The sequence below is a fragment of the Siphateles boraxobius genome, unplaced genomic scaffold (genome assembly GCF_051911475.1).
Source record: "Siphateles boraxobius isolate OS27281-9 unplaced genomic scaffold, OSU_SipBor_1 7, whole genome shotgun sequence".
In the NCBI taxonomy this organism is placed as follows: domain Eukaryota; kingdom Metazoa; phylum Chordata; class Actinopteri; order Cypriniformes; family Leuciscidae; genus Siphateles; species Siphateles boraxobius.
Genome location: NW_027509197.1, coordinates 15193576 through 15206344, shown reverse-complemented (window position 1 = coordinate 15206344; position 12769 = coordinate 15193576). Strand labels below are relative to the sequence as shown.

General features: G+C 43.0%; 1 protein-coding gene across 1 annotated transcript in view; it reads left to right on the top strand.

Annotated features, from left to right (window-relative positions):
- The window catches only part of igsf3 (immunoglobulin superfamily, member 3), a 179529-nt gene that overhangs the window by 109854 nt on the left and 56906 nt on the right, over positions 1 to 12769 (top strand). Inside the window, exon 4 of the mRNA XM_077216175.1 lies at positions 4890 to 5276. Within this exon, the coding sequence (XP_077072290.1) occupies positions 4890 to 5276 (387 nt within the window). The remainder of the gene's footprint in view (positions 1 to 4889; positions 5277 to 12769) is intronic.

Genomic DNA, 12769 nt, shown 5'->3' with positions numbered 1-12769 from the left:
TAACACAATGTAAGGGGTGTCATAGATCTGAACTTTTTCTCTCTCCCCTTCTCCAGAATAGCTATATTTCATGGGACAGAGGCTGGAGCTGAAAAATGCCCCCCTCATCTCTGGCTTTAGTCCATTACTTTCCGATTTATTACAGAGCCGTAGCTCCATCCTGAGCAAAAGACAGCATGTACAGCAGATATGAGCGCTGTCTCTCTCTGACTGACTGAACACAGGGCAGTAACTCAATCTCAAAGCACGCTGGCCCGGCGGTTTGATGAGAATGGGAGGTGACAGCGCACCTCCTCATCAAACACGCTGCGGGACGGGAGCTGCGAGTGGCATGTTAATTCAGCCCTGTTTTTGGTCAAGAGTCCCAGGGGTGGGGGGATTGGACGAGGAGAAGACAGGTTGTGATTTTAGGATGTGGATGTTGGATGGCTGTCTCCCAAGGGCACCTCCACAGAGCCAGGCTGCAGATGGGGACAGAGTCTAATGCATGTGATTTGTGTGTAGGATCAGGGTGCGATGAATGCAGACCAGACAAGCTCCTCATAGAGACAGATTGGAGACTCATCCACTTCCCTTCAGCTCACCTGATCAGTTATTCTTGTTAAATGGTTATGTAACACTAAATACCTTGACTGCAAGTGGAGTTTGGGTATATCACCAAAAACATTTTTTAAATCCTTTTAATCTAAAATCTTAAAGTAAATATTTTACTCACTGTCATGTTGCTCCAAACCCTTATGACTTTTTGAGGAACATAAAATAAGATATTTTTAAGAATTTTGGTTACAAAACCCAACCACTTACTTCAATTGGACCAAAAAAACAAAATCTCAAAATGTCATATTTTTAGGCTAAACTCTCCCTTTAAGGTTATTGTGGAAAACGGAGTGTTCCTAGCTCTTTTGGAATAAAAGTCTGAAATACAATGTATAGCTCTCTTCCTGGTCTGCTCAGACCATTTACTGAAACTAAGCTCTAAAGGTTATTCAGAAACCGTCCTGGTTATGTTGTCACAATCATGGGCTTTTTAACATTCAACCACCAGATTAATTAATTATTGCTTATTCAATATTCAACACTTTGGCCGATCCAATTATTAAAGTTATGGACACATTTTGCTGCAATTTGGGCAAAAAAGATCAATTGTAAATAGTGTAGCAATGTACTAAATGAAGCACCACTACTACAGAAGTCACTTTAAAATCAACCGGCTTTCTGTTTGTCAACAGTGAATTTGCATGACCAACTTGAACAAAATCTGCTTCTACATTTCCACCCTTCTTCCATTCAAATGGATTTCTTTTGAAACGACTATATTTTGTCCGTGAAATTTCACCAAGCAATGGTAAATGTGACTCCACCTTAACAATGTTACCTACATCTGTAGTCTAGCCAATTGTAATGATTAAGCTTTAAAGGACCAAAATGCAAAATGGTCATGAAACACTAAATATCCAATGTTTTGGTGCAAGAATCCTTGACTCTGAGTGGACATCAGAAAAGACTTTTAACAGAGCTTAGAGTGGATTTGAAACAGTGAACTGAATCAGTTGCGTATAATAAACTCATTTATCATGTTTATTGCTAAGTGTCTTTTTCAAAGTTTCAGAATGTGGAGCCATTTACAGTAAATGGTTTTTGAAAGCCTTTAGAGATAGTCATCTGTTTTACTGTAACTTAAGCACCTTCCGGTCAAGTGTCCCAGTTTCTAACAAACAACACTAACTAAAGACACATAATGATTTTGTGAGTTTGTTACAGCTCACATTTTCTTTAAAAGATGCTGGCAATTTCATACAGGAATGGTTCATTAAAAACCCTGGAAACTATATTAGAATGTTGTTTTTAAAGAAATTTTTAATGGATTTTCAAGGTGAAGTCATTACGACCTGATCCTTCAATATGCAAGCCAGGCTTCACCTGACTGAGATTCCCATTAGAAATTCCAGAGAGCATTTCAAGAGCAACACTCAGACGAGAAAAGACAGATTTGTCTGTAATCCCCTTTTCTAGCTGGCTGTGTCCAAGTCCCCTTCTAGCTAGACAAGATGCTCACTGTGTTCTGTCCTGTTAGGCACAATTGAAAGTGCACTTGTCTGTGCAGGAGTGATTGGGTGGGTCTTTTTTTGTGGGATTTGAGCCAGTTTATGTATTTTCATTTTTAGTTGACTGAATTGACTGGGCTGGATTGGCTGGAAAAGTCTGGTTACAGCTAGTAGCTGTGCTTTCTAGCTGGTCATTAGCTTGTATACCAGCTTAGACCAACAACAAACCAGTTACCAACTGGTCATGATGCTCAAGCTGGTTTTTGGAGCACAGTGACTGATCAACCAGCCAATAACCAACTTGGTCCAGCTAGAAGCCAATAACCATGTTCCAAAAAAAAACACATTAAACTGGATTTTCCAGCTGGGGACCTCAATGCTGGTGAAGAGAGCCACGCGATTATGCGCTCGGTCATGTGTGATTACTCTATTTTACATATTTATGTTGACATTAGCTCAATGCACACCATATGTCATGTTCATAACATGAGTAAACGTTTGTGTGTTTTTCCTCTTCTGTCTGTTAATGTGTTTATTGCTCTGGTGAACTGTTGGGGGAAAAAACAGAAGTTGTGCGGTAAGCATTAATAGGACATCAGACGGCTCATTGAAGCACATACTACAGCAGATCGATGGACTTGTTTTGTGACGGAGCTTGTGGCAGTGAATCCCATACAGCAGCACGTATAGTTATTACCGCTCCGTCGCAACACAATTCTTCGTCGCAAAACTCTCTCTCTCTCTCTCTCTCTCTCTCTCTCTCTCTCTCTCTCTCTCTCTCTCTCTCTCTCTCTCTCTCTCTCTCTCTCTCTCTCTCTCTCTCTCTCTCTCTCTCTCTCTCTCTCCCCAGTTAGCTGTCATACAAATCTATTGTGCATACTAAATTTAAATCTAATGGCGTCATTCATGCTGTGAACCCTCAATCCTGACATTTCCTTCCCATACTAAATTCTTTATTCATGTGACTTTGAGAGTATCCCTCTCTTTATGAATGCCACATTTGCCCACAGTCATCTTATTGTACTGTACTTGACTATAACAAAGCTGTAAAAGGAGGTAGAACGTCTTCATAATTAGATTATAATAAGTTGCCAACCCCTGAAGTCTTGGGTTCTGGGAACATAGTTTCTTTGTGTGACTTTAGTACAAAGCACTGTTGTACTCCCGTCTGTCAATCATCTCTTTCAGGTCACACGGAGGAGAAATAATGGAGTGTAACTAGTGTACTCTTGCTGTCTCAAGCTATTTGCAATATCACTGCAAACTATGGGATTATTTGTACAATTACATGCTGAATTGAAGTGAGATTTTTTAATTTAAAAAAATAGTGCATTTAGTGCATTTATTTGATTAAAAAATACAGTAAAATCAGTTTTTTCTACTTTAATATATTTTAAAATATATTTTTTTCCTGTATGGCAAAGCATTCTTACATTCTGATTTGGTGTTGAATACATATTATCATCAATGTTAAAAATGATTGTGCAGCTTTTTTTTTTAAACTAATACTTATTTTAGAAAGTTTAAAAGAATAGTATTTATTTGAAATATAAATTTGCAAACATTTAAATGTCTTTACTGTTACTTTTGATAATATTAATGCATTGCTGAATAAAATTAATCATATTAATATTTAAATTTATACTGGCCATAAATGGTAGAGTATTTTTTGAGTCATGACACAAACAAATTGTTAAATCTGAGAGTTATATATATACATTCTTTGAAACAAACCTGAAGTAATGAATAATTGATTACAGGCCTTTGAATTATTAGAGAAATAGTAATGCCCTTACACCTCGGGTATGCATTATTTTTCTAATAATTCAACGGGCCACATTAGTTACCACACCTCAAAACATTTTTCAGATGTTATATTTCATTGCTAGTGAGAAATGTCATGTAGCTTTTAAGTTGTTATTTAATAATTTAACTTTACATTAAAATCCTTGCAAATGTTGTTTCATTCACAATTTAATGTGAATATTCAGTGTATCACCCAACGCTAATTTATGCCCATTGAATCGCCACCCTTTTAATCCAAAATGTACTAGGACTGATAATAGATGTAAAAAGTAGGAGTTTAGAATATTTATTGATATGGAATGTGCTGATTAGCCATTGATGCTTACTATTAAAGACTGATATGGCCATGAAAAAAAAATCAAACACAGACATAATTTAGATTTGGATGACCTCCCTTCTACAACAGACTGATTTAGTATAGAGGGGTATATGCATTTGCCTAATGTATCCTGTTGATTTTCCATTCGTTTCCATGTGCAGCTCTTCATCTCCACTGCTAATTAATCTGTCTGAAGCGTGCTGATTTAGTCCTAATACGCAGACCGGCTCCACTCAGGCGGGCAGTAATGTCCTAATGGAGCATCACGCTGCTTGAGTACCACAGGAGAAAAGGAAAAACAGCCAATAGCCTTTGTTTCCCTGTGATCTGTGAATTCCTCTTTTAGCACAGGCCTGTTTACTGTGCTGTTATTTTGGAGAGCAGTGCACAGCATGAAACGCAAATAATGACTGCATGTAAAAACGCACATCATCATCCCCCCTTGTACATTTCCTGAGTCCTGTCTCTGTGTCTATGTAGTTAGTGTTTCTCAGGAAGTTTGTTGTAGTAATTAGAGCCCAGGGGCAATCACCTCCGAAGAAGCCAAATGAAGTGAAGAAAGTGCTTTACTGATGAGCCGCGCAAACTGCATATCATAAGAAAATGAGTCCTATAAATGAGGATTCGTTTGCGTTTGATGTGTGTGTCGGTTTGAAGTTAGTCTAATGTGGACTGTTTTGCCATGGCTAAATCATCTTTTCTTTCTCTTTCTCTCGCAGATCGGGACTTTAGTATCCAGGTGAACACCGAGCGCCGGGCCTACACGGCTGGTGAGCCGCTGGAGCTCCGCTGCACCATTGACGCTCAGAATGTTCCAGAGCGCTTCTTCTCGGTGTCGTGGGTCTTCAGCAGCTCACCCGTAGCCGTGATCGGGCCCAGCGCCGTGCCCGTACTGGGACCCAACTATGTGGAGCGAGAAGCGTCCGGCCTCCTGACCGTGCGCAAAGAGAGCTCCTCCGTCCACCTGCTCAAGTTGCAGCGGCTACTGCCGGAGGATTCTGGGAAATACATCTGCAGAGTGACGGAGCGGGAAAAGACCCCCACTGGAGATTTCATCGACCGCAGCAAGCGGTCCCGTAACGTTCAGATCACTGTAACACCTCTGAGTGAGTATCACAGTTCTTTATCGGCCCTCTGTTTCTGACTGGCCCCTAGAGTAGTAGGCTGATACCTCTCAACAGCTCACTTATTAATTGAATAGTCAATTTCTGCCCCACTTCACTTCTGATGTTCATCACCTTAAGTGGATTATTCTGATCTAGTTTAGCGTATAAGCTAGCAGTTTAAAAGAAGTAGAGAGTTCAGAAATTGATTTGGAAAAAATATCGTGTAGGCAAACTGCCATTAAAGTTCTACTTATTCTTGCTGATGCTTTCTAAACTATACTGTACTGTATCACCCAGTATCACCCAATATTTTGTCTGCTGTTTTTTAGTTCTTGTGCCAGGTGCTCTCTCATAGTACTTCCAACAGTGGGAGTCTGTGCCCTATTTACTTAGTGCACAGACTCCCACTGTTGGAAGTACTATGAGAGAGCACCTGGCACAAGAACTGAAAAACAGCAGAAGAGAGGAAAAAATAACAGTGGTGTTTTCAAAATAGCAAAGCTTTTACTGTAAAGGAGTGTGTGTGACTGAATGCTACATCAGTTCCCTATCAGGGAACTCGAGCTGCGTGACAACGCTTTGGGAACGCCCCTGCGTGAGTGCTTCATGAAGCACGTATGAAATCAGTCCAATGGCGAGATGGAACGTCATAGGCGGGTGACTTCATCGACCAGGAAACTATATAAGCACCCCAAAACACAAGCGCGTCAGCTTCTGAGTCTTCAGCAAGCGCTCTGTGCGTGAATATATCAGTCTCTGTCTCAAAGTGTTTTTGTCTGTCCTTAGAAATTGCTAGGCAGGAGTTTTTCAGATATAATAAAACTATAAAGAGACGATATATATATATATATATATATATATAATATGGCGAGCGAACAGCAGTTCAGAAAGTGTGTTCATCCCTGCCCACGTTATATCACGGGTGGGGACACTCACGATCTGTGTGTTGTTTGTATGGGAGTGCAGCATGCCCAGTCAGCTCTCGAGGGAGCTGGTTGCGAGCATTGCGAGCGTATGTCAATGAAAACGCTCCGCTCCCGCCGAGCCCTCTTCGAGGAAAGTGGTTCGGTGGGCGCTGCCCGCGGTTCGGAGGCTTCAATCGTGGGGATCGCAAATGGATCTATCAGCGGGGATTGAGACGGGCTCTGCCTTATCTCAGCCTTTACCTGGTAGATTCAGTGCCTCCGATCCGGGTGTGGAAGCACGCGCTGCGGTTTCTTCCCCCCAGGCTGAGGCACCATCACTTCAATTATCCAGTTCTGAGGATCTGGATGTTGAAAGTATTGATACAGCAGTGACTGGGGACTCGTCACTTCAGTCTCCTGCTAGTGAGGAGCTTATGGAGGTGCTCACTCGTGCTGTAGAAAAATTAAGCATCGAGTGGCCAGCTGATAGACAGGAATCTCGTTCAAAAAGTAAACTAGATGAAAGATTTCTGCCGTCTCTTGCTGCACCTCCACGCCGGTGTCTTCCATTCTTTCCTGACCTCCACACCGAGGTGTCGAGGTCATGGAAAAGACCAGTGTCTTCCAGAATATTTAGCCAGCAAACATCTTTTTATTCAAATATTTCTGGGGCTAAGAATTATGGGGCGATGCCTAAGGCTGAAGAAACGCTAGCGAGCCATCTATCTCCAGATACGGCATCGTCATTTAAGACACCGGCATTGCCCACAAAGCCATTAAGAAATACCTCGGCTTTGGTGGGCAAAGCTTACTCGGCGGCATGTCAAGCGGCAGCATGCATACTATGTCGATATTACAAGCATATCAAGCAGACCTTTTAAAAGATATGAGTGAGGGGGACGAAATTAGTGCTGACGTAATTCGAGAATTACGTCAGGCAGCAGATCATTCTCTCCGTGCAACTAAGGAGACGGCCAAATCAGTGGGCCGTTCTATGGCAGCCATGGTGGCAACGGAGAGACACTTATGGTTGAATTTATCCAACATGAAGGAAAAGGAAAAATCTTTTCTCCTGGACGCCCCGCTTTCAACTGCTGGCCTCTTCGGTGACTCAGTGAATTCGGTCATCGAGAGATTTCAGGAAGAGAAAAAGCAGGCGACGGTGCTCCAGAAATTTCTCCCCTCCGTGTTCATGTCTCTGGGGCTGCTTGGCGGGAGCAGCCCCGGCTGTCGAGTAGCTCCTCACACCGGGCGCAACAGAAAAGGAGTGTCGCGTCTCATGCTCCTCCCCAGCAAGACTGGGCCGAGGCGCGGCGCGCTCAGACGAGGTCTTCCAGGGGCAAGGCCGATCTGAGGACGGTTATTGTCGCCAGGAAGGCTTTGTCGAAGAAGAAGCCCTGACGCCAGAAACGTCAGGGTACTGGGGGTGGTCCCTACCAAGAGAGAAAGGTGTTCGCTGCAGTACACAGCGCCTGTTCTCTCTCGGTGCCCTCAGGGGCCCGTTCTGCCAACCCCGCCTGCGTGCCAGGGCGTAGACTGTCCCAGCGAGCGCTTTCCCGAGGGACGCTCGCCCGCTCTGAGGAGCGGTTTAGAGTGGTCAGACCAGTTGTTCCCTGCCGGTGCGCCGTTACAGGGCACTGTGTCTGCCACTCAAAATATTCCAGAGGCCAGTCTCGAGAGACTGGTACCCTTAGTAGAATTTTTGGCAGAGTGGAAAAGCCTTCCAAATGTATCTCATTGGGTCCTGCAGACTATCGAGAAGGGGTACGCGATTCAGTTCAGATCACGCCCGCCTCGCTTCAGAGGGGTTCTGCCCACAGTGGTGGGCCCCGAGCAGGCTCTGGTTATGGAACAGGAAGTGAAAACTCTCCTGCTGAAGGAGGCTATAGAACGAGTTCTTCCTCACAGCAGAGAGTTGGGTTATTACAGACGATATTTCATCGTTCCAAAGAAGGATGGGGGGTTGCGTCCAATTTTAGATCTGCGCCTGTTAAATCGCTCAGTAGGGAAGCTAAAATTCAAAATGCTTACTCTCAAGCAGATCGTGTCACAGATCAGATCCGAGGACTGGTTTGTCACAATAGATCTAAAGGACGCGTACTTCCACATTTCCATCCTTCCACAACACAGGAAGTTCCTGAGGTTCGCTTTCGGGGGCGAAGCGTACCAGTATCGGGTTCTTCCGTTCGGCCTAGCACTGTCTCCTCGAACTTTCACAAAATGTATGGATGCAGCTCTGGCTCCGCTGCGACTCCAGGGCATCCGCATTTTAAACTATATCGACGATTGGTGGATTCTGGCTCAATCGGAGCATCAGGCGATTCGGCATCGAGATGTCGTTCTCGCCCATATCAAAAAGTTGGGGTTGAGGCTCAATGCCAAGAAGAGAGTGCTTTCTCCAGTACAGAGGACCACTTTTCTGGGCGTAGTTTGGGATTCGACGACGATGCAGGCACTTGTCTCCTGCTTGTATAGCTTCGATTCTCTTAGCCGTCAAACAGGCAAAGCTAGGCCAGTCACTCACTGTAAAAGAATATCAGAGGATTCTGGGTCTGATGGCAGCAGCGTCCAACGTTATACCTTGCGGCCTGCTGTACATGAGACCACTGCAGTGGTGGCTCAGGACCAAGGGGTTCTCCCCGAGGGGAAACCCGCTCCGCAAGATCAGGGTCACGCGACGGTGTCTCCGTGCTCTGGCTATGTGGAAAGAACCTTGGTTCCTATCCCTAGGTCCTGTGTTGGGGGCTCCGTGTCGTCGTGTAACACTAACGATGGACGCCTCTCTCACAGGCTGGGGGGCAATCATGAGTGGTCGCTCGGCCCAGGGTCTGTGGCAGGACCATCATCATCATTGGCACATAAATTGTCTAGAAATGATGGCGGTGTTTCAGGCACTGAAACACTTCCTCCCAGACCTGAGAGGTCACCATGTTCTTGTCCGGTCAGACAACACATCGGTGGTCTCTTATATAAACCATCAGGGGGGTCTGCGTTCGCGCCCGTTCTACAAGCTGGCTCGCCAGATCCTTCTATGGTCCCAGGGGAAACTTTCCTCCTCCCTAGGCCGGGATATGTTCCCAAGGTACCAACCAATGTGGTCAGGCCTATTGTACTGCAGGCTTTCTGTCCTCCTCCATTTCTGACGTCGGACCAAGAGAAACTAAATCTGCTCTGCCCTGTTAGGGCCCTAGATGTGTACGTCCACAGAGCTGCCCTGTGGAGAAAGAGTGAACAGCTATTCGTTTGCTTTGGACCCCCTAAGAAGGGCTGTCCAGTATCTGCCTATGAGTCTGCCGGTCAGCCTTCTCCTTTGGCTGTCCGGGCTCATTCAACCAGGAGTATGGCTGCCTCTAAGGCTATCCGGTCAGGAGTATCAATCCAGCATCAATATCAATGTTTGTGATGCAGCAGGCTGGTCCTCACCGCACACATTCGTGAAGTTTTATCATCTCGACTTCAGCTCCACTCCAGGGGCGCAGGTGCTTTCGTCCGAATGTGCGCTCTGACTTCACACGACGGACACTTGCTCGTATGGCGACGTTGGTATTAGCGTTCCGAAAGCGCTGTTCCGCAGCTCGAGTTCCCCGATAGGGAACATCTCTGGTTACGTATGTAACCCTAGTTCCTTGAAGGGAACGAGACGCTGCGTGTCTATGCCATACTCCCACCATGCCCGTGAGCACTTGCTTCAGTCTTATCAGAAGCTGACGCACTTGTGTTTTGGGGTGCTTATATAGTTTCCTGGTCGATGACGTCACCCGCCTATGACGTTCCGTCTCGCCATTGGACTGATTTCATACGTGCTTCATGACGCACTCACGCAGGGGCGTTTCCAAAGCGTTGTCACGCAGCGTCTCGTTCGCTTTAGGGAACTAGGGTTACATACGTAACCAGAGACATTTTTGTCACGTGTGTGCGTTTACTTGATCAACAAATCAAAAATCCTGATAACTTTCAAAATTCAGCTCATTATAAAAGCCTAACAAAACATGAAAAACATATTGGCATGGGATTTAGATTTTGAGTTTTTTAAACTTACAGTTTTTAACTTTTTACAGTACTTGAGCTTGTTAATCTACATCAAATAATCTGACGTAATGTTTTTATAGAGGTTTACATGGCTAGTAATATTGGAGTAATGGGTAAAAATCTAGATTACCTATTTACGTGTGTGTGTGTGTGTGTGTGTTTATATATGTGTGTGTGTGTGTGTGTATATATATATATATATATATATATATATATATATACACACACACACACACACACACACAAATAACTTGATTTATGTAATCAGATTTCTTTTTCAAGTAACTTGTAAAATTTACAACAAAATATCTCAGCTACAAATAAGTAATGCAAGTTACTTTGTTTTCCCATTTATTGACTGCACTTTTCTCAACAATGGGACAGGAGAGTATGTATGTATATGTGTAATGTATGTATTAGGGGTGCACGATTTGGGGAAAATGTCATATTGCGTTTATTGAGGTCAATATTGTGATTTGCGATATAATAATTTAGGATATGATAATAATTTAATTTATGATTTTCTTGGTTCTCAAGGAAAATGCACAGATTAGTGATAATGCTGAAATGTGTGTTTCTCAAATCAAACTAACAACAACTAAATGATTGATAACACCTATAATGATCAATAAGCCATTGATGTCTGGATAAAAATGCCCCACCCCCCACAATTTTGAACATGAATTATAGCCATCCAACTTAACAGTGATTCCGTCATTACAATTTAAAGCTATCCATTTTTTTAAAACATTTATTAGGCTTAAAATATAACTTCCTGTCTAACAGGTAGGACATATACAGAAATTGAATGAAGTTATCAAACAGTCTGTGCTGCATACATTTTAAATTATATATAGACTAATCCTTATTAAAGTTACAAAAGTTCTTTAGTCAAGAGCAGTGAGTGTTTTCTCTGTTCCCTTTGTTCTTTGATTAACTTTAACGACAGAGATATTTAGTGGCTACTGTGGATCTCACACGCGCCTCATTCTCTCAGGAGTCACAAGTCACAACTCTTTAAGTTCATCATAAGACTGCTCTTAAGTTATGAAGATACTCGACAAAAAGACATTTTGGCATAGTTGTGTGTGTTATTGTTCGTTCAAGCGTGAAAGTGAACTGTATTCCGGCGTGCTGTCTTGTGCACACGCATGATACTGACGCGCATCTTTCTGTAAGTCACAGTCAAGACATTCACAGGCAGCGCACTCTTTTTTGTCTTGTCGTGCATGAATGGTTTAAAAGAATTTGCATGAATAAGAGCGTGATCATGTAACACTGGCCAAATGATGTCAAAAATTAACAGATGCTGCGTTAATTGTGTTAATAGCCCTAATTTGTTTAGGCTATTTCATATAAAATTGCAGTATTTTGCGTCATATAATCGCTTTGGCTTGATATCGCGATTGCGATTGCAATATGATTAATCGTGCAGCACTAATATGTATGTATATAACATTCAGCTTTGCCATCACAGGAATAATCAAATGGAAAATTGCTATTTTAAATTGTAATAATATTTCACAATATTCCAAACACAAAATGCAACATTTGTGAGCATAAGAGACTTTTTGACCCCAAAAATGTGAACAGTAGTGTAAATGCTACTCCGATTGTTAAAGTGTAACTCAACCCCTGGTCAGAGCCTAACTCCACCCACTGGCAATATTTGAAAAATGCTGGAAAAGTGGGGACGAACCGAGAGCGGGGCTGAGCGGGGGGCATGCACCTAAGACCCACAGTGGCGGATTGATTGACACATAGGCGTAATTTGCGGGTGGGACATGTCCCCACCACTTTTTGCCAGGGTCGATTGTGTCCCCACCATTTTTGAAACATCTCGTGGCACGGATGTACCAATACAAATAAAATAAAAACATCTCCAGTTAACTCTAGCTCTTGCAGAGCATTCATTTCGTTCATTGTTAAATAAGAGGCGATCTAGCACTCAAAAGTGATCAAAGTGCTCGTTGCCGCTGAGGAAATAAAAACCTATACTATTTAGTGCGGATTAGAACCCAGAACATCTGACACACTTGGCAAAAGTTCTGCCACTGGACCATTATAGTACATACTATAGATCGAAGTCAGATCGATGTATTTATTCACGTGAAAATTCTCTGCACAAACAACATATATTAGATCTCATTAAACGACAAATTAAACACAATGTACTATTTAAATCGATTGCTGGACATCATAAATGGTATTGTACATACATTGGATTTTTGATTTACCATTGTATTAGCATCTCTTATCAATTCGAGCCGCTAGCTCAAACTGGGTTCTTAACTCCCGAAGCCGACCCGACGATTCTAGCGAAGGGCGTGGTGAGCTCATGCCAGGGGCGTGAGTAGTGAGCCGTTATACGGCACGCGGGGAAACAACTTCCAATATGAAAATTCAACTGCAGTAGCCACTGTTCAACTCAAAGAGGGCAGCACTCAGATGTTGTTACACCATATTGTAGAATTAAAACACTTTATACCCAAATGTCAAAACATTTACTCGAATCAATGAACAGTACTAATAAAGCCCCAGTCTTACAGATCATTAACT